At 33.7% G+C, this 26,416-nt stretch overlaps 2 protein-coding genes across 7 annotated transcripts in view; one reads left to right on the top strand and one right to left on the bottom strand.

Annotated features, from left to right (window-relative positions):
- Nucleotides 1-359: 359 nt before the first annotated feature.
- U4-U6-60K (U4-U6 small nuclear riboprotein factor 60K) lies at nucleotides 360-2,588 on the top strand. The gene is made up of 2 exons (XM_014248290.3): nucleotides 360-1,730; nucleotides 1,798-2,588. Exons 1-2 carry the CDS (start codon nucleotides 494-496, stop codon nucleotides 2,178-2,180), a joined length of 1,620 nt encoding a protein of 539 aa, XP_014103765.3. The 5' UTR covers nucleotides 360-493; the 3' UTR covers nucleotides 2,181-2,588.
- A 1,995-nt stretch (nucleotides 2,589-4,583) lies between these two features.
- Nucleotides 4,584-26,416, bottom strand: part of Oatp74D (Organic anion transporting polypeptide 74D) — a 94,169-nt gene continuing 72,336 nt past the window's right edge. For 4 of the 6 annotated variants that reach the window (XM_014229666.3, XM_036364781.2, XM_036364778.2 and 1 more), the window contains 7 exons: nucleotides 11,136-12,848; nucleotides 9,437-9,916; nucleotides 9,005-9,368; nucleotides 8,740-8,915; nucleotides 7,265-7,414; nucleotides 6,176-6,352; nucleotides 4,584-5,189 (listed from right to left, as the gene is read on the bottom strand). In XM_014229666.3, the coding sequence (XP_014085141.3) occupies nucleotides 5,020-5,189; nucleotides 6,176-6,352; nucleotides 7,265-7,414; nucleotides 8,740-8,915; nucleotides 9,005-9,368; nucleotides 9,437-9,916; nucleotides 11,136-12,405 (2,787 nt within the window). In that variant the 5' untranslated portion in view covers nucleotides 12,406-12,848 and the 3' untranslated portion in view covers nucleotides 4,584-5,019. Of the gene's footprint in view, nucleotides 5,190-6,175; nucleotides 6,353-7,264; nucleotides 7,415-8,739; nucleotides 8,916-9,004; nucleotides 9,369-9,436; nucleotides 9,917-11,135; nucleotides 12,849-14,429; nucleotides 14,759-26,416 lie in introns of those variants that run through there. The other 2 variants (XM_036364787.2, XM_070110923.1) reach the window with 2 other exon arrangements.

Genomic DNA, 26,416 nt, shown 5'->3' on the forward strand with positions numbered 1-26,416 from the left:
TTTCTAGCTTATAACTCAATAACAGGTGTGGGAAAGGGTCAACGTGAGGTTGCGCGAATTTACTAGGGTTGCCAACGTCTTGTATATAGAGAGCAATTAACATTACTGCCAGCACAAACTATAAGAGGTCTATAAAACTCAAAAAATTATTATTTTTATTTTGCAATTTGTCATATTGTTTTAACTTGTTTTCAAAATATGGTTCTTTGTTATCGCAGTTAATAGCAATCAATCAATGTGATTTCTCCGATATTGTCAATATCCAATAGATATCAGTTCACATATTTAAATAATATCAGAACTAACTATCGATAGAGTTTAAGTATTTTCGAAACATCGATAATAGCGATAGTTTACTAGCAATACTATTTGAAACGCCGGCAAGTTAGTAAAATTGGTGGGATTGTGTATTTTCTGATTTATGTTCAATTTCCGTATAAATTAAGTTTAGAACGTTTAATTCAGTTATTTTATTTAAAAATTGATAAGTAATATGTCCGATGATGAGGACATTCAGTATGTTAAAAGGCAACGCACACTGCACTACGGTTCTCTGGAAGAAGTAGAGAGAAAGCGCCAGACAGCTGCTGTTGCGGGGGCAAGCTCCACAGTAACTGCTGCCACTTCAAGTGGTGTTGTTACCAATCAACTCGAAGATATCGAATCTGATGAAGATTATGAGGAGGTGAAGAAACCAACGGCGCCTACGTTACCACCGACTTCTGGTGCTTTAGCTAATAAGATCGATGATGACTATTTCGACTTGGAAACAGAAGTAGCGAAAGACAAGGAAGCGCTGCTAAAAGAATTTGAACGCAAAAAACGTGCACGTCAAATAAACGTTTCAACTGATGACGCCGAAATAAAAGCTAATTTGCGACAGCTAAATGAGCCGATATGCTACTTTGGGGAGGGTCCAGCAGAAAGGCGGCGCCGTTTAAAAGAGTTGTTAGCTAGCTTAGGGGAGAATGCGATTAAGCAAAAGCAAACCGAAGAGGAAGAGCGAAAGCAACTTCAGAAAGAACAAGAAACAACATGGTATCACGAAGGACCGGAAGCTTTACGGGTGGCAAGAATATGTATTGCAGATTACTCCTTGCCAAGAGCTAAAACTCGCCTGGAACATGCGCGTTCTCTATTAGATGTGCCAAGTGCGACACGTGCAGGCCGATTAGTAGAGCTGCAAAAGCGTTTACATGCATTAGCGCCGCAATGCAGTCAAGTGGGAGATACGCGTCCAGTAAGTGGTGTAGCATTTAGCGAAGACTCTAAATTGATTATGACATCATCATGGTCCGGATTGTGCAAAGTGTGGACAGTACCAGATTGTAAGCTTCTATTAACACTTCGCGGACATGCAAGTTATGTTGGTGGTGTAGCATTCCGGCCAGGCGTGACGCAAGATGATAAAAATGTTGTAGCAATGGCTTCTGGCGGTCATGATGGAGCAGTGAAGTTATGGGGCTTTAATTCGGAAGAATCTTTAGCAGACATAACCGGGCATATGCCACATAGAGTTTCTAAATTAGGGTTTCATCCATCCGGCCGTTTTCTGGCAACAGCTTGTTATGATTCCTCCTGGCGCCTATGGGATTTGGAACAAAAAACCGAAGTTTTGCATCAAGAAGGGCATGCCAAAGCAGTTCATAGTCTTAGCTTTCAAATAGATGGCAGTGTCATAGTAACAGGTGGAATTGACGCATTCGGACGTGTATGGGATCTAAGAACAGGTTTGATTATTTTTTACTTTTCTCATAAAATTTTGATAAAATAAGTTATTTGAACTTTTTTTGGCAGGCCGTTGCGTAATGTTTCTCGAAGGTCATCTTGGTTCTATTTTTGGCGTTGATTTCTCGCCAAATGGATTTCATATTGCTACTGGCTCACAGGACAATACTTGCAAAATTTGGGACTTACGCCGTCGACAGCCAGTTTATACGATTCCTGCACATACGAACCTTATATCAGATGTTAAATACCAGCGAGATGGTGGTAGTTTTTTGGTTACATCCTCTTATGATTGCACCACGAAAATTTGGTCGAATAAAACTTGGCAGCCATTAAAAACTTTATTGGGACATGATGGCAAAATAATGGCCGTGGACATCTCACCCGACTCGCAACATATTGTAACGGCGTCGTTCGATCGTACCTTCAAGGTGTGGGCGTCCGAGAGCTGATGCTAATAGCAACTTTCTTTTTTTGCCTTTTGTCTTTTGGTTTCGTTCTTTATGAAGGACTAACAATCACAAAAAAAGTTACATACTTAATTTTCGTACTGTTGAATATAATAATGTTAACACTGTTAGATTACTCAATTTTTTGTTAGCTTGCTTTGCGAGTAGCAAGTGCATTTCGTGTATCTTTCGATTCGATAACAATAGACCAAATAACATTTTATCGAAGACTGTTGAATTATTTGAAAAAAAAACTGTATGTGCATTGAAAACGTATTGCGCAAAAAATCTTTGGTTGAAAAAAGATAACATAACTGTACGTTAAAAAAAGCATTTAAATGTGTATTTTGATGAAAATGAAAAATGTATGTAATTAATTAGCAAATAAAACTGGTTTGTTATGTATTTAAATAGATGTGAACTGGATTGGGAGTGGAATGAAGAGGGCTAAATACTTCATAGAAAATGCGATGGTTGCATTTTGTGAAAGCCGCAGCTTTTGTGATATTTTGTTGTTGTAGCGACACGTTTGTCAAACAATTTCGGTTGCTTTTCTTTATCTATTTCATTGCGCCAGCTTATGTCCTAGGCAAAATAGTTTCCACACAAGAACTTGATTTTGATCGGTCAGTCTGTATGGCAGATATATGCTATAGTGGTCCGATCTGATAAATTTCTTTGGAGATTGTACCGTTACCTTAGGTAATAACCTATACCGAATTTCGTGAAGATATCTCGTCATATACAAAAGTTTTCCATACAAGATCTTGATGTTTAACGATCAGTTTGTTGAAAACTACATGTAGTCCGATATGAACAATTGGTTCGGAGATTGTATCGTGGGCTTAAACTATGATCCATGCCAAATTTCAGGAAGATACGTTTTCAAAAAACAAAATTTTCCATACAAGAACTTGATTTTGTCGGCAACTACAAAAATTTCAAATTTTTTCCTATAAAAATCTTACTGTGCGTTCTTAAAATATGTTTAAATATACCTTAAAAATTTTAAAACAATTGATAAAGTAGTTTGATTTAATACCAAAAAGTTGCCGTTTTTTTAGGCTGTGACCCTTAATGTAGGAATATACATATATGTATATTGTATATTTACCGCAAGACTATGTATATTATATATTAAACTATAGTTTTATTTATTTTTTTTAATTGTTTTACTTTATTTTTATTTTCAACTTACATTTAAAATTATGTGTATATGGTATATGTATGTGTATATGTATATTAAATTGTAACTAAAATTTAACTACCACAGATAGGTTGCATTACATTAAAATTCTATACATTTTATATTACTAAATAGAAATTAATAACGTATGAAATAAAATATAGTGTAGGTATGTATAGGAGTGGTTCTATGTGTATGTGTGTTTTGTGTTATGCAATAATATATGCTACCATATACGAGTGCTTAACTTAATGCACTGCCTCGACTAATACAGCAGACTGCAGTCGATATATGATGTATAATATAAAGTACACTAAGCAAATATGCACATAACCATATACATATGTATATATGTATGTATGTATGCATGTGTAGGAAAATTACTTTTACTTTTTTAAGTTTTACTTTCAGAAAATTTCTATTGATATCGGTATAATATCGCTTACAGCGCATACATACATACATACATTTGTCATATATAAGAATTATGTAAATTTTTATGCCATTTAATTTGTTTACTGCAAAGTATATCCACTACAAATTAATTGAAATTTACACATGCACATACATACATATGTTTGTGTTCCCTGCTTCCATTTTTCTTACGCTGTAGTTTTTTTCATTATATTTTTTTTCGTTTTTAGAAACGTGCACACATTCATACATATGTATGTATTTGTTAATGCATAAATATTTAGTTTTGTTTTTTTTTCGTTAAATATATTTTTAGTCTATAATATTTTTTAGTCTATAACTGAGATTTATTTTGTTTAAATGTTGACATATTAATAAGTGTTCACTATATGGTACGCGGTTACATACATATGTATATACATGTTCTTAACATTTAAATTTGAAAATGCAAGCAGCATAACTTTAAACATAAATTTACAAGTAGTTTTGCGCATATACCTACATACATATACTATGCATGTATGTATGCACATATATACAACATATGTTAATTGAAGTCACAATATTTTTTTTAAAAATTAGTAAAAAAAAAATCAATTTTATATGTGGCTATACAGAGTTGTTACATATAATCTACATAAGCACGTGGAAACACCCAATTATAATTATTTTTTAATTTCTCTGCCGTCTATATATGTATGTATTTAGTTTAAAATTTTTTAATTTTAATTTTTTTTTATTTATGCTTAGTCACACATTCTAATCCTTGTGCATGCATATCATTAGTATTCAATCGTCGCGCTCTCTTTTGTTTTTGTTTTTCCTCTTTTCATAGTTTTTGCTGCTTATAACTAAACTGTCATTAACTAAACTTTAACTAAACTAACCAATAAATCAACTATCAACAATAAATGCAAAATCGCATTCCTTCGTCGTCAAATTCTATCAAAGCATGTGACGCACACACACACACATTCTGCTTTGCATTTCTCGCGTGCCTTTGTTTTGGACACATTGTGCGTCATGTTCACTTTTCATATTACATATGTATGTATGTATATGCTCATCCAGTTGCTCAACTCATTTTCTATATCTTTAACTGAATACCGTTTTGAAACTTTTTGTTTTGTTTGTAACAAGGCTATAAAGACACTTATTCAAATGTTTTTTGTTTTGTTATTTTTGTTTTTGTTCTTTCAGCTACATAAGATATGTCGCCACGCCTTAGCAACGAAGTGCTGTTCAGACGCTCGTATCCGGCGCTACCATTGACTTTTTGCACTCCGTCTCTGCGACTGTCTGTTTGCCGTGCGGTTCACTGCCGTCTTCGGGCGTTATGTCGATGCGATGCGCCTTGCTCCACACCACCAAATCCATTATGAATGCCAGGAACATTATGCCGGCGGTAATACCTGTAGAGATAAAAAATTATTAAGTGTTAATTAATTAATTTTTTTTTTTTGCACAAAGGGAATTCGACTTGCAATAAAGGTTAAAAAAGATTTTAGATTTGTTGCAGAAATGCGAGTACTTATTGTAGATCATACATCTTATTTTTGGCCAAAATTGTCGTCCATCCACCCCTGTTAATGGCTACCACATCGAAAAAGTTAATGAACATTGTTTGAAAATCGTTGTATTGGCATCAGAGAGATAATAGAGGATCTCAATATCTCTTATGGATCAACTTAACACATTTTGGTTAATGTTTTGGGTATGAAGCATGTCAATGGTAAACTCGTACCAAAAGACCTGAATCGCTTGCAAAAACGACAACGAGTAGTAAAAAATCAGAAAAGTGATGCTTGGCAACATAGTTGAGTATTCTACATTTATCAAACGCATCATTACTGGTGACGAGACGTGGGTTTATAAATATGACGTCGAAACTGTCGAACAATCTAGTGAATGGTGCTAAAAAATGTGCCGAAAGATAAAAAAAACAACAAAATTCGCTAAAGCCACTGAAGGATTATCACAGCCGAGACTTATAACTGTTGTAAAATCCAATCCCATAGGATTAATTGGCAACGGGGTTGCGAATTTTTTAATTTATACAAAATAAAAAAAAGTTATAGTTCAACTGTTAATTCAATTATTTGTTTAGTGCATTATTTGCCACCCTGATTGGCATGCTTGTATTGGCGTAGGAACATTTTTGACAGCGATAATAAAGTTTTGCATTAAAATACGTGAAAATATGTTTTTTGTTAGTCCGGGTCAAATTTGATAGATATTTTAAACAAAGCCTTTTTAAAATTTTCCGAATGGCCTTTTTATAGTCTAAATCTATTGACAAGTAGCGAATAGTTGGGTAGCCAAAAAGAATAATCAAGATTAACCCTTTTGTTAAGTAAAATTCCATTTTGTTTTTAATTTATTACGAATATTTTCTTACCCAAGAAATAATGTCTAAACGTGTCCGAATCGTACAGCGAGCAGGCTCCATGCTTGCCGCACACCGTTTTCCAAAGCAGACACGCCGAATCGACCACTGCGCCATATATAATTGGACAAGGAACGTTACCGAATAATCCAATCGCCGACTGTATGATGCCCATAGCCATGGCTTTGTCTGTAATATTATATATGGATGAAATTATGAAATTATAATTTACAAGCAAAATATTTGAATTATGAAGCAATAATAGAATTTATAATTAAATAAGCATAATGTTGTACGAAAGATAACCTGAAACTCAATTGTCAACAATAATATATGCGATAAATTTTAGGTTTTATAACTAGGCATTACACACACTCGAGGCATTACATATCTTCATACTTAACCTCACATTGTCTAGAGAATTGAGAATATTACGGGAAATTAATGTCCAACATATTTTTTTTTTAATTTGATGATTTTAAAAAAATAATTGTTATATACAAATTAATTTTAACATCTTTAATATTTTTGAGTAAATCTTATACTAGACCCATAACCCCTATTAGTATTTATAAAAATATTCAGTACATGTTGAATACGTCTTAGGGGGACCCCTTAAATGTCAAAATAACTTTCATTTAAATACGTTTAATATTGAACTTTCAGGCTTAAGCAGATTCGGTTTTGAATAATTTTTTTTTTAATATTAATTTCTTTCTGATACACTTTAACGTTATAAAATATGGACATACAAGTATTGTATATGTATTTTCGTTTACAGTTGTTGAGTATAAAAATTTGGGTTTTCGAAAATGAAAATGCACAAATTTTATTTCTGCATATTGGCACCACCCTCATATACATTTATATAAAATTATCCGTTCTAACGGCAGTTGAGTCTATGTAAAAGGTACGTATTCGGATTAATAACGGGTAATGGACTGTGATCTCAGCAGAATTTCCTGAAACTCTTTATGGCATTTATTTTCAACTACAAGAACAAAAATATGAACTCTCAAAATTTATTTTCGAAAAAATTTATGTTTAAATAAAATGATTAAATATTTAAGAAACTATTTAATTTGTCTTAGTTTTACTTACCATTTGGATGTGTGCAACGCATCACCAACAACATGCTGCCCACTTCCGACGTTGAATGCATAAACACACAAACGGCGAATATAATGATGAAGAATATGAAATTCTTACAGTTATTAGCGCAATATCCGCCGATCGCTTGGTTCTTAAAAGCTGTAAGAACAGATAAACACGCGCACGCAACAGAAAGTTGGTTGGGTGGGGTAGAAAGAAGAGAAAAGAAGAAAAATGGGGTAGGTTATGACAGTGACTCGAGGAAATGGGTAAAAAATAATTAATGTATATGAGAAAAAAAATGAAATAAAATGCAATAATTAATAAATGAAAATGAAAAAGCCATGCAAATGTATGTATGTCTCTAATTATACATACATATTATATGTTATATAGAGTACATGTACTTTATAATGAATATTAAAATGTGTACATACATATGTATGCATGAGTGTTATTAATATCTATTTACATACATATAAATATAGTACAATATGTAATATAAGAAAATAAATTAATAGTAATACATTAATAATTTTTGAAAATGTTTAGCAACTTCATAAATTTCAATAAGGGTCTAGCATAAAGATTTTCATTATGAGGAGGTTTTAAGAACACCAATTGAAATGAGTACCCTATCATTTTATAATTATTTATTTATTATGTATAAAATTAATAAATGAACAGCGCCAGCTCACTAAGCTATTATCGCTCTCTTCGGTATAACACACACAAAAAAAAAACGGCAATTTTAAACGCTAAAAATAATTAATTTCATGATACAAATAATTTTTATAAACAAAAAGTAAGAGGCAATGATAGCCTTCACACATAAGCAATAATCATTTTTTATTGATCGAACAAAATAGTGAATTGGAAGGTTTGATTCTCGTTCTTGTTCGGAGTTCTTTAACTTTCTTTAACATCAAGAACAAACTATGTGGCAACCTCGTTTTAGAGAATTCGAGAACCTCTTACCATAGTGATCTGTGATATAAAATCAGCTTATCATTCAAATTTTATTATATTTCCGAAGGCAGCTGAGTTTTAATAAAATTTATATGGTATGGTATAACAAAAAAAAAAAAAAAAAGAAAAAACGATTTTAATTTTGATCTATCATTTGTATATATACATATGGTAGTTATATGCTATAATGATTCGAAATAGTTTCAACAAATGAGCAGCTTCTGGAGGGACGTATATCTTATGGAAATATATTTAATTGTAGAAAGTCCAACAAAATATAATTTATATATGTATATTTAGTTTTATATATTTATTGAACTAATTCTAAATAATTAATGGAAATTCTTATGATTTAAATGAAAAGCAAAATAGGTTGCCTCTGGTGAAATTTGAATTTAGGTAAAATGTTACGTATACGCAATGCGCACATGCTTTGAGCGATTATGGAAATTGTGAGTATACATATGTATCTGTGTGTGTATGAGTATACGTGTAAATATCGCTTTCAAACTTACAATCTGGAATGCATGTACAGTTACTGAATACGGTGCCATTATCAGTCAATGCTGACGCTGTACAACCAGCATGACAGGTGGAAATATATATACGACCATCCATGCCGCAAATGGGGGCGTAATTACCCGTATCACAGGAACAATTGAGGTCACATGCTCGTTCGATCATGGCAGGACTGTAAACGCAAAAGAATTGCGAATATAATATATATGTACATATACAAGTATATAATATATATACTTGATAACGTTGCTTGGAACTTACGAATCACTTGTGGCACTCTTGTAACCAGCAAAATCTTTCATGCTACACCCAACAAACATCAGCACAACCATGCCGGCTGAGTAGAATAACGCTGTAAACGCAATCCAAGCGGCTACGGAACGCGCCGATGGCTTCAACTTTAAAATGACTAAACCGGATATTACAATGCCCACACCCATGACGAGTATGCCACAAAAGGCGGCAATCATGCTGGCATCGTAGGTGGTTAAACGGAACTGTGTTTCGAGGTATTTTGGTAGAAAAGTATAGAGTCCAGCGATTGGTAATAGATGGAAGACACACGAAGCAGTGCGGAACATTAAAATGTCATTTTTAAGTTGCCGTCGTACGGTCTTCGGAAAATCTTTTAGAATAGAAATAATAAGTCAACACTTTAACATTTAGCTTTTGTTTACAAGGAAGTTATAAAACCTCTCAATTTTGGCTTCTCATCCACCTCCACTGCTGCTGCCGCCTCATCACCGCCATCCGTTTTAGCCTCACCAACATTGGGATTCCGTTTGCCGCGCAACTGTTTTGGGAATGAGAACATTGCGAAGGATGACAGCAACATAAGTGTACCGATACCAACTGGCCCCAGCCACCAGGCACCAATCCAACGTGGATCGCTTGCATCGAAGCCGGGATTTGAGAAATTCACATACCAGCGTGTACAAAATGAACCCACTATGAAACCGGATGCGGGTCCCAAAATGCGTACACCAATCGTTATGGCCATGTACATGGGTGACTGTTTACTTGCCACATTATCATCTATGTAGGGTATGCCTAGTGTGGCTACTGCTGTCTGTCCAATACCAGAGCTCAAAAGACTAGCGAAGAATATGCACAGTACAATAACGGTGATTTTTGAGTGTGACGCCTGCTCCAATTTTTGATCCTCATCGCATTCTATAAAAAAAATATCGCAAAAAATTTAAAACAAGAAAATACGTTAATTTCGGTTGCACCGAAGCTATAATACCCTTCACAAATAGAAAAGGTTTCTTACATGAACTTGATTCCGATCTAATTTCGTGAAGATACCTCGTCAAATGAAAGAGTTTTCCATACAGCACTTGATTCCGATTGTTCAGTTTGTATGGTTTGATTGTTCAACTATATGCTATAGTGGTCCGATATTGCGTATATATAGACAGACAGACAGATGGACATGGCTAAATCAACTCAGCTCATCATACTGGTCCTTTACGTATATATTTTAAAGGGCCTCAGACGTTTCCTTCTGGGTGTTACAAACTTCGTGGCAAACTTAACCCTGTTCAGGGTATAAAAAGGATAAGGCCTGAATAAGTGTTTGGACTAAATTTGCGAATTATAAGAGTTGCTCTTGATTATCTAGAGAGAGACTTAGCATAGTACCCGAAACTACTTGAAAACAAGAAAACCCGTTAACTTCGGTTGCACCGGAAGCTAGAACACCCTTTATAGTTAAAAAAAGTTGCCATACAAAAATTTGATTTTGATCGGCCTATTTGTATGATAACTATACAATATTGTGGTCTGATCTGGACAATATGTTCGGAGATTGTACCGTTATCTCGAAGGATAAACTGAAAAAAATTGCCAAAAAATGCAAAATTTCATGAAGATATCTTGTCAAATAAAAAATGATTTTGATCGATCACTTTTAATGGCAGCTATAGCTATTGTGCTCCGTATCGGCGGTTTCTTGGGGAGAAAAGGACGTAAGAAAGTTTCAGATCGATATCTCAAAAACTCCTGTTCTGGGTATAAATATGGACGTATCTACCTTACTTGCTTATTACTTTTGAGCCACATTACTTCAAGGGGAAACCAGTTATTATATTGCAGAATACTGCGCTTTCTGGAGTCCTTATCCATCACTGGGTTCGTAGTGCGCTCGACACTTGAAGCCGGAAAGATCATAAATCGTTTGAAATTAACGACTGACGTAAAATATTATGCCAAGCGAACCATTTCTGACCTTGAACATTTTGAAAAGTTATAGGTCTTAAAAACTTAAGGTTTTCCATTTAGAGATACCTTCAAGATCCACAACATAAATTAATTGCAGCGCACACTCCGATTCCGGTACCTAATTTTCACTATGTCGTAACGTTTATACATATATTTTAAGTGATCTTACCTGAGTTGGAGTTCGTTGAGTTCTGTCCTGGTATACACAGATTCATTTCGTGTGAGCCTGGCACATTGGCCAACAACGCACTGAGGCCGCCTTCCAGTGCGTTCGCACTTGTTGCATTTATTGTGTCATTCATTCCATGCAGTCCATAACTGGCGTGCAGCATTTGACCATGTAAGGCGCGCATTGCCGCATTACCACCATTGCCGCCATTACTGAGAGTATCAAGTGATTGCATCAGTTGTTTGCCAAATATAAAATGCGGCAATGAGCAAGCAAAAGCTGCAATGGAGAATAATACCATGCCGCAAGCGATCCAACGTGGGCGATGACCACGTCCCGCAAAGTAGGTTAACAACATAGCAGTACTAATTTGACCCATCTCACTGGCGCTTAGTAGAAAACCCGTCGTTTTCGATTTAATCTGAAATAGTTTCTCGATGGTAGTGATCACCGACACGAAATATGTCATATACATGCCCTGTAAAATGTAAGCGAGCAAAAAAACCACCATAAAGACATTGGTCGAGGCAAAGTTGCGCGCCCATTTCGGTCGACAGCCAAATAAACCGCAGCCGGGTGCTGATCGATCGCCGTTACTCAACTCGGAATCAGTATCCGATTCATCCGGTTCACGCGTTCGTGTATTTTTTTGTGTGTATAAACCGGTAAGTGGATCTTGTTCATCATACTTGTCTGGTACGCCCAAGCCAATGCCATTCTTTCCGTTCATTAGCGAACCATTATTGTTGCCCTGATGATTAACCGGATAATGTAGCAGTCCATTTTTGAGGTTATTTATTTGTTCGGCATCTTTCCATTCGTTGTTATTACTGGTCGATGTGGTGTATAGTACAGTGGTGGGATCACCTAGAGTTCCATTCGTCTCTTGTCCTGCTAGACTACCGTCTTCCGCTCCATTAATACTTGCTGTGCCAACTAAACTGTTGTCAGTCAAGCCAGCGTTGCCATTACCATTGCTTAGTGCAGCACTGTTACCATTACCGTTAGATAGTAGTGGGGTCCAAGCTTGCGTAGAATCACGTCGTGTTCCATTCTGATAACCATTCGTGCCGTTCGCATTGCCGTGACCATTGTGTAATGGTGTTCCATTCAAACTAGCATCGCCATTGCTGCCATTCTGTTTATAGGGTGTACCAGCTGGACTTGTTGAGGCTGTGCCTGTCTTTATCTGGCGTTGTGGAGACTGAAAATTGAGCATTTGTTGATTTGCCGCGGCCTCGACGTCGCTAGCATTTGCCAAGGAATTCATATTTTTTTGTGGCTGTCGGTATTGGTAGTCGGGGTAATAGGTGTAGGTGTAGGAGTTTGTTGGGGTTAGGGTGGTGTAGCTGAGATATTAGTTGCGGGAAGGATTTGGATTCAATAAGGGTGTAAGTGAGACTTTGTGTTTTCCAAATTTAATAATTCTATGAGATTTCTACTAGATATTCATCCATTTTCGATATCTGCTTTTGAATATTGTTATATTGTTGATAACACTGAAGTTCACCGGTTAGAGCTTCTTAATTTCTTTTTGTATAGTTTTGTATATTGTTTATGCGTTTGTTGTTTTGTTGATGTCTTAACAAAGACACTGGCAGTTTATTTTTAATCTGTTTTAAGAATTATTTGCAATATTTTGTAGCTTATACGAGGTAGTTTTGAAGTTGAAGGTTGTAAAGTTTGCAGCTTCCGTTTTTTATATGGCAGTGTCTGGAAATAGAAAGAAATTAGATTATAAAATTTTAAAAAAATATTAAATAATTTAATTTTACTTAAGTTTAAGGATAAAATTGAATTATTTGTATATAAAGTTTATAATCGGACATTTAATATTTCTACTACAGTTTAGTTTCACTTGCTTATATACTTGTAATCAACTTTTGTCTATACCAAAATTGAGGTTGAAGTCTTTAATGATACCTAAGCGTTTATTATAAGTGTCGAAAAGTATGTTTCATTAGAAAGTTCGGTATGATAGAACTATTGGACTTTTCTTGATCCAGAGGCAGATCGCATATGCCATATATCATTGCCTCAGACGTATTGGAATGAGAATCAATAAAGAGTGGGTATTTAATGGTACCCAATATCTGCAATATCTGTCAAGGTGCATGTGTCCAGCAGATAAACTGATACAGCTATTATGTAGGACTTCTAGCGCGAAAATGGTACACCCTTTCCGTATACCATAATATGCTTTATATATGACTACCGGTACCTAATTTCAGGCAACTGACTAGCCAGTCGCTAATTTTCGTTTATTATGTATTATTATCACATTATTTTATAGTATGCACAAATGTCAAAATGAAAAAAAAACTGCTAAAGGCCAGTTTACTTTAGTATTTTGCTAGTTTTTGAACATGAAACATGTTTTATATTTGAAGGATGACGAGCTGAATCCATTTAGCCATCTCCGTCTGTCTGTTTATATATACGCGAACTAGTCCCTCAGTTTTTGAGACATCGATCTGAAATTTGGCATACGTTCTTTATTCCCTAAAAAGTTGCTCCTTTCTCGAAATAATAGGTATTAGACCACAATATTATCTAAGTCAAACTGATCGATTATAATCAAGTTCTTGCATGGACAACTCTTTTATTTGACCAATTATCTTCACAAAATTTGGCATAAATTGTTCAGATTGGACCATAGCTTATAGCTGCCATGCAAACTGATCGATCAAAATCAAGTACTTTGTATAGAAACTTTTTTATTTGCGCAGGTGATTCTAGATTCACTGAAACCGAAGTTATCAATTTCAATTTAAATTTTTTTTTAATTTTACGAAAATTTCCTAATGAATAATTTACCAAAAGTTTTTTTTTCAAAAATGGTGTGTTCCAATGTACTGAAATCAGTAGCTCTATGTAATAGATTGTTAACTACATAACACTTTAAGAACCACCCTGACACGTACACATATTAAGCTCTAATTACGACGTTAAAATAATGCAATCGCAATATACTATCCACTTGCCAAATTACGTTACAGTTATGTGTATTAATGTATATGTATAGAGATAGTAGAGTCTTAATGTACACAACAGGTGAGGCAACTGAACCATTTGAAGGTTAATAGATAACAAATTGGAATTTAAAATCGCAAATACAACAACAGAAGCGGGTAAGTTCTACATACTTATGGGTGTGTGATTGTTTTACGTGTATAATGCATGCCCTTGCACTTTCGTTTTCAATTAAACTATCAATTAACAATTTTTATTTTCGTTATCTTTATTGCGCGTTTGATATCACTATACTCGTATTGTTTGATTATGTATACTTACCATTACGTTTTTACTTTCCATACAGCACTGACCTTGAAATTTAACAAACCAATTTTAAAACATTTTTTTGTTGTATTTTTGTGCCGCTTTCAAGCGCATTTTCTGTGTATATGTGCCCAATACAACTACAAAAATAATTAGGTTGCTATGTCAAGTAGTCACACGTAGCGAAAGTAGGTAATTGGGTGACTTAAAATGTTATCAATAAGGGTTTTTGCTAGCGATAAGAATAATCACAACTGTTAAACTGTTCACACTGTTTTTTTGGCAATATTTATTGCATTGTTGCTGCAGAAACTAGACGACGTCCAGTGACGACGAAAGCCGGATTTTGACTAAATTCTGTGAAATTTACCGAAAAAATGCACCAACTCAATCGCGCTGGAGAAGCAGAAGAAGAATTGTCATATAACGTTTTGACAATATTTTCCATACTTGCTCACTTACATACACATCTACATATGTATAAAAAAGTGATATAATTGTTTATATGTGTGTATTTGTTTATGTATGCATGGATTTTTTATCAGTGCAGTGCAGCCATTTAAGGCCACAGTCGCACTCGCAGCCACAGTCAGTGTCAATATTGATGTAGCTTGCAAAAAGCGACAAACAAGATTGGCTAGTAAACAATAAAAAAAGATGATTTCTTATATACATACACATATGTATGTATATGTGCATACCATATATACTTGTAATATATTTAAGTATATTTATTTAATTTTTGCGGATGTGTGTGTATCACAAATAAATTATACGGACACAAACATATTTGTATGGTATATATGTACATATATATTGTTGTATTCATAAGCGTGAGTTTCCGAAATGAATTCAATGTCAGGGCAAAAAGTTGCGACCGCGGCGTGACGTGAGCAATGCTTTGGCAATTTATTTTCGATTTTTGGTATTTTTGCATTTTTCGGTATTACTAGTGAGTTTGCCAAATTCCGCTGTTTTGCTTAAAATTATTGGAGGCACAGTGGCTTGTACATATACAATAGATTATTTTTTCCATCTTGCAAATTTTCGGCTTACTTGTTGTTTTTCCTAAAAATGTATGCTTACTAAACATGTTTTTAATGTAGACTTTCTAGACATAACCTTAATTTCGTTCACTAGCTAAAAGTTTATACTAATATATGTTGGGAAAAAAATTTTAATTGACTCAATTAAAGATTTGTTAATTAGCCAATTGTCTATACTAGGACATAATGAGAAAATTTGATGATTTGGAGAAACATTTCTAATTGAATTAATTAAGGGTGTGTCAATTAGCTCATAATATACACTTATTCGTATTGGTGAAAAATCGATTATTTACTCAATTCAAGGTTGATTTGCTAAATGCTTACACTAATGATTTGCTAAATGCTTACACTAATGCGTTTTGCGTAAAATTGCTAATTGACTCAATTACGAACATCTCAATTAGTTAATACGTTTAAGGAAAAAGTTGTAAACGACTCAATTAAGGGTGTGTCAATTAACTAAATGCATACACTAGAGCGTTTTGCGAAAAATTGATAATTGAGTCAATTAAGGATGTGTCAAATAGCTAATTGTGTACTAATATATTCAATTAAGGGTGAGTGAGCTAAAATTGCTAATTGACTCAATTAAGAACATCGCAATTAGTTAATACGTTTAAGAAAAAATTCTAATTGACTCAATTAAGGGTGTGTCAATTAGCTAAATGTCTACACTAGAGCGTTTTGCGTAAAATTTCTAATTGAGTCAATTAAGGATGTGTCAAATAGCTAATTGTGTACTAATATATTCAATTAAGGGTGAGTGCGTTTGCTGAATGCCTACACTAATACGATAAGGTGTACGATTAAGATTATGGCAATTAGTTAATAGCCTATATTGATATGTATAGAGAAAAAATTCTAAAAGACTCAATTAAGGGTGGATTTATTTAGCGAAGATTATTTTTATTAATTTTAGAGAAATATACATATGTATATTTTCAGTCATCGTGGCATGCCAGTAACTTTCGTGGAGCAAAACTACAACTGCTACCTACTAACTTTCACTGATTATTTTACTATATATGGGTATATAAATATATACATTTATAAAATATATATTCAATTATACTTTGAAATAGTGCAAAAAAGAGATGTAGCGTAATTACTTGCAATTTCACATACAATGTAAATAAAAATGGCACATATGTACATACATATATAATATGAATAATGTGCCAAATAATTAATCATAAAAATGTCTGTGTATGTCATTACTGATAATTTATTTTTCGTTATCAAAGGTCGCCTTGCATACATACATAAAAAGTATATACATGCATATGTACGTACATACATATTTACTTCGCTTGCCTTCATGCCATTGTGTTGCACTTTTTATGGGTTGGAAAAAGACGATCTTGCTTTATAAAATAATATAATATTATATATACATATATATGTATATACATATATATATGAATGAACATTAATAACGGCACGTTTCATAAGCTAAATGTGCTGAAAATGTACTCAATCTTGCACTCGTTTATATTTTCGGGCAATTATTGCGTAATTTTTATTTAATTTAATAATATTTAATTCAACGAGTTTAACATGATATCACCGTTAAAGTACAATAAAAATTACAAAAATATAACAATTTGTGGATAAATATTAAAGTAAACAGAATTACTGCCACAATTCTATGGTAATTGATTTAATTGCTAATTTTGTTTTCATATGTAGTAAAACTTTTGTTGTTGTTGCCAATATGACACCTAAAATTGTCAGTTATTATGTAATTTTTAAGCAATTAAGATAAGGCCGTGCAAGGTTGAATAAAATTTGTTGAAACGCAAATATATGTACATACCTACATGAGTATATTTCAGAAAAAGTAATATGACTTTTATTTAAAAAATTGGATGAACAAAAGCTGCTTTTTGAGTTAGAAATTATAAATTAAAATGACAAAATAAGTAAATGTTATAAAATATGGAATAGTCTTTATTTATTCGTATTTTTTTCAACACAAAATTCTAAACCTCTTTTGGAATCCACTGCCTTGACTGTGTTTGTTGTTCATATCGCTTGCGCAAAATTTGGAGACCACTTAGGAATGTGTGCTTTGTTTAGAGCCGCCACTGGATAATATTTATCAAGCCATTTTGTTTGGTATCCATAGCATTTTTTTATATCAATAAATAGCGTTTTATTAACACACAAAGTTTTTTATATGTATTTTTTTTTTCAAAATCACAGCTTACACACTTAAAATATTATTTCTCACAGACCTGGTTCGACAGCTGTATATAAGAGTATCTTTTTAAGGTTAAGTGTAATTATAAAATATATGCATTAAGCGTTGTTTACTCTCATAGAAACGATACGTGACTACCTAATATTATTTAATAATATACTAGTTTTAACTAGGAAGGTGTCTTGATCTATGAAAAACTGTTTCCTCAGTACTGAGCTTATTTTCACATGCAATTACCGTAAATAACTTGTGAAACTCAAAAATTAAATTTTTTTATTTACATATATATAATATAAGAAATTTGAAGCTGATCTAGCTAATACTTTCGAAGATATGAGCGTCCCCCCCTTGGCTCCCAAAACATTAAACGCGTTTTTTTCGAAACGCTGTTTTCAAATTCGGTGAAAAAATTTCACCGAAACAGGTCCAGCTGCTGAGCGACTTCTTAAACATATTTGGGAGGTAATAGTTGAAGGAATACGATCTTCGATAATTATTTCGTTTTTTTAGGCGCGTCTAAAGTGTAAATATTTTTACAAAAAACGACTTTTTGTGAACCCGACATTTTGTCAAAAAAAAATCTTTTTGAGTAGGCCTTCGACCATTACCTGTACACATACATAGTAATAACAATATTTTTTGGTTTTTTGATTTGACATAATTTTAGGAAAAATAATTTTCTTCACCGTCAGACACCTTTTTTCGGAGGTACTCTTGGGGATCGACTATAGGATCAAGGTAAATCAAAATTTCTCAATATGCATCGCCGAATATTAAAGTACAATAAATTTTGTAAAATTATATAGTATTAATTTATTAATTTAATTAAATGCTTTTCAAGAAAATTCACAAAAAAGCGTGATTTTCTTACCTTCAAGTGGATACAACCCCTTAAACGATTTTTTAGTTGCAGTCGTTCTTACGACATACCTGTCATTGTTAGAGTAACGGATTTTCTATGTTTTGATTTCAGCACAAGAATCTTTTTGTTATACATTTTGTTCGTACTTATTTATCATTTCTCATATTTAACTTATATGTTAGAGCCAGAAAGCGTCGGAAACCGCGCTATCGACATCTGAGTGAAATTCATTCCATAAATAATATGAATGATTGCTCTTTCGAATTTATTTTTTTCCGGTTTATTTGAAATGTTAACGATTAAGCACTACATGGATCACTTGTGTATACAACAGTATCTATATAAAAATTAAAAAAAAAAACTCAATACAAACCAATGTTGTTTCGAAAAGTAGTAAGAATTCGAGAATATCGGCGCTTAAGCAAAGAACCACAAGGCAACAGTGGAATGAATTTAAAATAAAAATATAAAAAGCGAACTTGGGAGAGTAAAAAAAGCGAAAATAAGAGAAGAGGGCTGGCTATAGGTATTTGGTCATAGTTGGCAGTGACGAGTAAAGTTCCTTGACATTCTGCGCTGATGCAACAAAAGCAGCGAGAGCAACAACAGCAAAGGTGAAGTTTTGCATACAATCATATAAATATATATTTACATATATGCGATTGTACATAGTACATAAACACATGCAAGAATACACATTTACAAACACACAAACGAAGAGTTGCACAGAAGATGCGCATGCAACACAGCTGCAGAAAGTTCTTTTAACTATGACGACAAGTATGTGACGCCGCTGTTTGTTTGTGTTGTAGTTGTTGTTTGGTAAATTTTGAATTTTTCGACTTTAGTTTGGTCATAATTTGTATTTCTTCAATGATGTTTACAGGCCAAGTTAAGCGCTTTTCGCAATTTACATGCAACGTCTCGCACAAAGCGAGACAATAGCCGCGATCACAGCAAAGCCAACAATAATAATAGTATATGGTATATACATACTTGTAGTATTAGCGACAACAAACATAAAGCGCTGCTGATTGCCTGCTGCAACAACTAACTGGCGTTCTTCAACCTGTGCGTCTGTTGCTACGTCGCAACATGCCGGCCGCTGGTAATGATGATGTCGTTGGCTTTGTTGTTGCTATTGTGTGTTGTTTTTTTTTTTTTTGCCTGCCTGGCCAGAGATCATTCACTTTTGCAGCGATTCCACACGCTTTTGTTCTACACAGATTTGTTTTGGCCGCAGAGTAACCACAACAATAGCAACAACAACCCGGCATCGACTGTAGCCAATAGGTCGAGCAGAGTATGCAACAACACACACCTGCACATACGTGTGATCGTTGCAACAGAACGCACGTGTGCAAATTTAGCCTCACGCTTACGTATCTACACCTGATCGCACACACACACACACACATTAGTCTTGCTTTTGCTGGCACATTTTGAATGTGTTGGGTTGCTGTTGTTGTCGACGTCGCCGTTGCTGCATCCACTTTCAATGCTAACTTCATTTCGTTGCCTCTTCCGCTGCAGTCACTGTTCGCTAAGCTTTGCGTTTGTGTTGTTGTTGTTCATTTTTGTTTTTACTTTTTTTTACTGTAGCTAAGCACATTGAACTCGATAAGTGGTTGATGGTGTCTGTATTGGTTTCTCTTCGTCCGGCGATGACGATTCGTTTGTTTGCTTGCCCTTTCATTCTTTTGCTTATAGGCAGGTAGATAGTTTGATGGCATTTCCTTTGCAAAAGCAAAAAGATCGTGCAAATTGCATAACTCTATACATTCTGGCAATCTTCGTGCGGTTAGTGTTTTGATTGGTGTTGCTTTTAACAATGACCCAGGAAATATGCATATATGTTTTCAATATATTGTAAATATGTGCTCAACCGATTTTGGAAAAAGAAGAATCAGATTTTGGAAAAAGAAGAAACAGAATAGCTGAGCTACATAGACGGGTATAGTTCGCCATTTTTGTCTCAAATTTAAAAAAATTTTACCGAAAGAAAAATGTAATTGTAAGTCTCTCGTAGCCTATTTAAAAAAATAAAGTTTTTTTTGTGAACACCTTCTCATTAAACTTTTATTTCGAGCTAAAGATACGTACGTAGGACTTCGAAATATTTGATTCTGCAAAAATTTATATTAATATTATTATAAAGTACAATTAAGATGAGTCGAGGTCGGGACGAATTCAAAAACATGGGTGAAATTGATTCAATTTGACCCGGACTGGTCCATATAAACTGCGTGCGCAAGCCGCATCGATAAATTTTTTCTTTCTAGATTGGTGCACTCTTTTTTATGTTCATGTGAAATTTGATCACCATATGTCAATTAGTATGTGTTTGTCAGCTGTTTGTTTACGACGCGTAAATTTTGTTAGACGAGATTTATCATGAAAAAATTTTTAACAACGAATTTTCTTGTAATATTGTGATTCTAATCACATCACGGCTACGGAATCGTTCAAAATGTTGCAGAAGTGTGTTTAGGAGTTTACTTTATCACGAACAAAAGTATTTGAATGGCGCAGTGAGGGTCGTGAAGTCATCGAAAACTTTCCTCATGCTCGTCGTACATCTACCTGTGTTAATGACGATAACAAGTTAAAAGATAAAAGTTAAAGGAACAGGTAAGAGATCGCAGAGCATCTCAACATCTCTTAAGGACCAACCGCACCATTTTGGTTAGGTTTTGGGTATAAATTGATTTATTGGAAAATTGGTAACAAAAGATTTGAATCTTATGCAAAAACGACATCGAGTAGAGGTCGCAAAAGAGATGCTTGATAACTTAGGTGTAGGTTTATGAATATGACTTTGAAGCTGTCCAATAATCCAGCGAATTGTGCTCCAAAAACGAGGCGAAACCGAAAAAACCAAAATTCGCTGAAGACACTGAAAGCCATCGCCGCCTAGGCTTATAACAAATGTGTGGAAAATTGGATTAAGCGTTGGCATGGTTATATTGGGTCAAAAATCAAAAATTATTGCGAACGATTTTATTTCTAATCACGATGGTCCCATGCTAGGAAAAGTACGCCTTTCAAGCTGTATAAAAAACAAATTTCTCAGTTTAAAATTAAGCAAAATTTTGCAAAAACCACAATTTTTTCATTTTTAATATAGCATATATTGTTGTACTAGTTTAGTTGATTAGACCTTTGTTTAGCTTAATGGACTAACTAACTACATGCATAATACGTACAACATCAAACAAAAAACCGAAAATTCATTCATGTTCATAAATATATTTGTATGTATATGTGTGTATGAATCGCCACTCACTTTTTAAGTACCGGCGATTTCTTCGCTGGGCACAGCTAAATTTGCCCATACTAACTACAAGTATTTTTCTACATATGTACATATGCGTGTATATACGTATGTGCGTGTATGCGCGGTCTCAATTTTCGCTACAATTCACAAATTCAATGTGAAGGTCAAAGTCAGCGGCAGTGACCAAGCGACTGAAATTAAAGCTAAAATAAACACTCAATGACGGCATTTATTTAAACATTCACTATGTGCCAGTATTTATTTATATATATTTGCATGTGTTTATGTATAAATATTTTTATTGCTTAGTTTACTATAGCATTTGTATATACTTATGTATACTACAAGTTTAAGATGGTGGCGTGTCGAGAGCGAATATTAAAGTCAATGAAAAGTAAACGGTAGAAAAAAGTAATAGCAAAAGCTGGAATTTGAATGCGGCGGGAGCGGCCGTGTTTAAATAGACAAAAAGTGAAGCCGGTTGGAGAGAAAGTAAATTGAATTGAATTAGTTAATTAGATTTATGTATAAAGATCGGATGAGGAGTTTAATAATAATTTCTTTTTCTTTTTGCAGGAGTAGCGTTTTATATGGTAAGTATACTTAAAATATAAATATTCTTGATGAATTATTTGTGTTTATCTTTTTTTTTGTTTTTCGATTTTAAGAACATAAACTTTGATATTTACTGAAGACTGTTGGTATTAATAATTAGTATTATTTTAGTATTTCATATGTTAATTGACTAATATTGAGTTAATCAAATCATTATTGAAATTTGAAAAGTAGTTATAATTGAGTATCATGCTAATAAAGATTTCAGTCAAGCCATTAATTGAGTCATTTATGTATTATTATATGACCTGATTACTAAATTCACTTAATTAAGTAGCTGCTCACAACTCCTTATTTACACACTTTTCAAAATTTCCTTAAATATCTATGGCAAATTGAAATATATTAAACCAAACTCTAATATAATCTGATCCGCAAATTTACTTAATCAAATGACCGCTCACAACTTCTATAATAGAAATGCAAAACATTGCTAATTGACTAAATTAAGATGCTGTGACAAATTTAAGATAAATTATATATAAAAATAAAAATAAACGTTTTTTTTGTGATTTTTTTTAAAGGTATTTTATATGACAAATAAATAAAATAATGTACATATAGAATTAAATAAACTTTAATAACCTGTGATTAATTTTGGATTCCCTTAATGCCGTAGGCAATATCCAGCAGGACTTTCGAAAAAAGGTTTCCGGCAAGTTATAATCTCGGAAACCACTGAGTGGATATAACCACTTAATGCAAATTAATTACAAGTCTTCTGTTTTCTATCAAGTAGACATATGTATAGCTAACATAATAAACTTATACATACATATGTATTGTACATTCCTCAAATTTTCCATTTCGACTAACTTTCAGGATAAACGACATGCTGACCACAAAAATAATATTCATTGTAAAAAAATTGCAAAAGCATTTTCATTCACAAAACGCAAGCACATCCCCAAAACAGCAAGTAAGTGCAAACAATTGGCAGCTTGACAAAAATTAGAAAAGCATCAATATTAATATTTGTGATCAACTATGCTAATAAAATATGCTATAAAAATAAAATATTTTAAATATTCTTTGACCAGGATTCGAACCCGAACATCTTTCGTACCATGATTTCATGTTATATTAGGTTTTTTAATTTTACTGGCTTAATTGTTGCTCATTATCTATGTATATCAATTTTCGTTTTGTGTAAAGTTTGTCGGTCATGTAATGCGGCATGCGACATTTGACATGCGAAAAATAGACGATAAAACTTGAGACGATAGATGAAATGTTTCATTTTAAAAATTACTTCTTTTACTCAGGAAATATTGCGGTAAGCGTGAGACATTTTAAAATAGAAGTAAATTATTTATTTTGAAATCGATTAAGCAGAGTATACTTTACTAAATATAAAAGAGCATTAAAAAAAGTAATATTTGCATTTTGAAATACTAACATAAAATAAATTCTGAAAACAATTTAGAACATCACAAAACGTTTATTGCCACGCTAATTCCTCTAATAAGCAGAAAAGTGAAATGTTGCAATCACTGCATTATGCACTTGAAACACATTCGTATGAACTCAAAGTGAAAAACAAAAAACCGGCTATTGCTAAGCTATAAGAAGGCATACAATGGCGTACAATTGTAATAGTGGTCAAGACTGTTAGCAACATCAATAGCATACTCGATGCTACACGGCAGACGAGCTTGACAATTTTGCTTTCAATGTTATGCATTTGATGTTGAATCATTTGGTTGTTATTGTTATTGCAAAAGTCTGGACTGGACCAGACCAGATCACACAGCAAAGCCGGCCAAGTCCAATAGTCCAATCGATAGCGAATTGATATTGCATCTTGCTCTTGTTGGAACATTTAGAGACGGCAGTGAAGAGCGTCCAAACAGGTAGTTAAGAGTGATAACAACAATAGCAAAAACAGTAACAAACTATAAGGAAACGAGTGCATTTGTAATTTCGCAATAGTTGCGCTTGCGCAATAGACATATGTACATATGTTTATATTACTAGTAGCTAGCTAGTAAGCTAGCAGCAAAAGCAACATGAAAAAAAAACGGCAAAAGCAATGAAAATAACAGCAAATAAGCAGTACGACTGCCGATATCTGTTAAGCAATCGACTGAGAGCCACCGGCTGCCGCTTGCCATAATAATGCGGTATTAGCTTTATACATGTATGTGTATGTGTATTAATGTGTATGAACTTATAAATAAGTATGTAAACAATGATTCGTGCTATTAAAAGTTAGTTTCTTTGCTTTATAGAAATCTTCATTTGGTATTGCTGTAATAATAATAATAAAAAAAAAATTGTGACAGAGGTATGCCTTCAACTTCAAAGAAGATTTAGACCATATAGCTTGTATAATAACAAATTATATATTTGACTTATGTATATTGTATATATTTAGATTTACATATTTACTAACACATTTTCTCAGTTATCGACCTTAGTCTATCTATCCATTTTGATAACATTGTACAAATGGAAGGGCACTATTCGGTGGCTGACGTGTGTGTAGAATTCTTAAAACGATTTGTTAATTTTAATGAGAAATCTCTTTATTTTATGACTTTATTGATAGAAGTGTTCATATATATATAACGGGGATTTTTAGACGTGTGGTTTTTAATGAGGAAATACATTTTTCGGAGTTGGTCCTTTCATAATAAACAGACTTACACCAGAACAACGTTTGCAAATCGTGTAAATTTATTACAAAAATAATGGTTCGGTTCGCGAAACGCACCACGTGCTGGGTCAAATATTGGGTCGATTTAATGCCTATCAGAGACGGTAATTTGACGGTAAGACACCGTACAGAGCGCACCGAAAACGTTATTTCAACTGTGACGCATAGTATTTTTCGGAAGGACCTTGATTTCCGGTCTTACAAAATCCAACTTCTCCAAGATCGTGCGATTTAACACCGCTGGAATTTTTTTTTTGGGGTTATGTGAAATCGCTTGTCTACGTATGTAGAAAGATTGAAGTCTTGGAAGAGAACACTCGGTGGTTCATTGCTGCAAAAAATAGTTCAAAATTGGGCCTCTCAGCTGGAATTTATACGAGCCAGCCGCGGCGGTGACTTGCCCGAAATAATTCTTAAGCCATAATGACAACCCTTATCTTTGAAATAAAGCTAGTTTTTGACTATAACATTAAATTATATGCATTTAATTTCTTTTTGAAAACCACATGTCTATGGGCTAAGTTCAGGTGTAACCGAACATTTTATACTCTCACAACTTGAAAGATCAAAACCGGAGAAAATTCTTTTCAAAGTTCAATAATATATCTGACAGGTTAACCGATATTTTTGGCAAAAAGTTCGCAACAGGAACTGGGGTCCTCACATTCGGTATCTTGAAGCTTGAATAGTTTTATTCCGATTTGGAAAATTTGTGGTCATAAGCACTATTTGTGCAAAGTTTTATCCGGTTATATTGATCGAGTCCTAATTTGTATACTTGAAAGTGAAAGAATCAGTGCCACGCCCATGGCCCCTTTAGTACAATTCCGGGTTTGAAATTTTATGTCTCTTGCTTTTAGTGCTTAGTTATGGCACTTCATAAGTTCGTTTAATGGCGTTTAGTGGGCTTGGTAATGGTCCGATTACGCCCATCTACGAATGCGTCCTCATTTTTTGCCAATAAACACGAGTATCAAGTTTTATCATGATATTAAGTTATCTAGTATTATAGACGGACGGAATTCAAATCGTCTCGTCATCCTGATGATTTATATTTATACATATAACTCCATATCTATCTGGGCTAGTTTTCGGTGATACAAACAACCGTCAGCTGGAAAAACTATTATACTATGTAGCAACATGTTGCAAGAGCATAAAAACACACCCTTTGTATAGTTTGGTTCCACCATGAAAGATTGTTTCTTCAAAAAAATCTTCCAAGGAAGAGTTACAAAAAAAAAATATTTATATGTATGCAAATGCATACTGTGTCTTTAAATTTTTTATTTATGTAAACTCAATGGGCCAATATCCGTTTTACGACTTGCGTCATA

Source organism: Bactrocera oleae, chromosome 6, assembly GCF_042242935.1.
Source record: "Bactrocera oleae isolate idBacOlea1 chromosome 6, idBacOlea1, whole genome shotgun sequence".
Taxonomy (NCBI): Eukaryota; Metazoa; Arthropoda; class Insecta; order Diptera; family Tephritidae; genus Bactrocera; species Bactrocera oleae.

Excerpts from the sequence above, each read along its gene's own strand:
- U4-U6-60K (XM_014248290.3), top strand. The coding sequence starts at position 494 with ATGTCCGATGATGAGGACATTCAGTATGTTAAAAGGCAACGCACACTG. Across the intron at positions 1,731-1,797 it reads TGTATGGGATCTAAGAACAG|GCCGTTGCGTAATGTTTCTC; the intron begins GTTTGATTATTT and ends TTTTTTTGGCAG.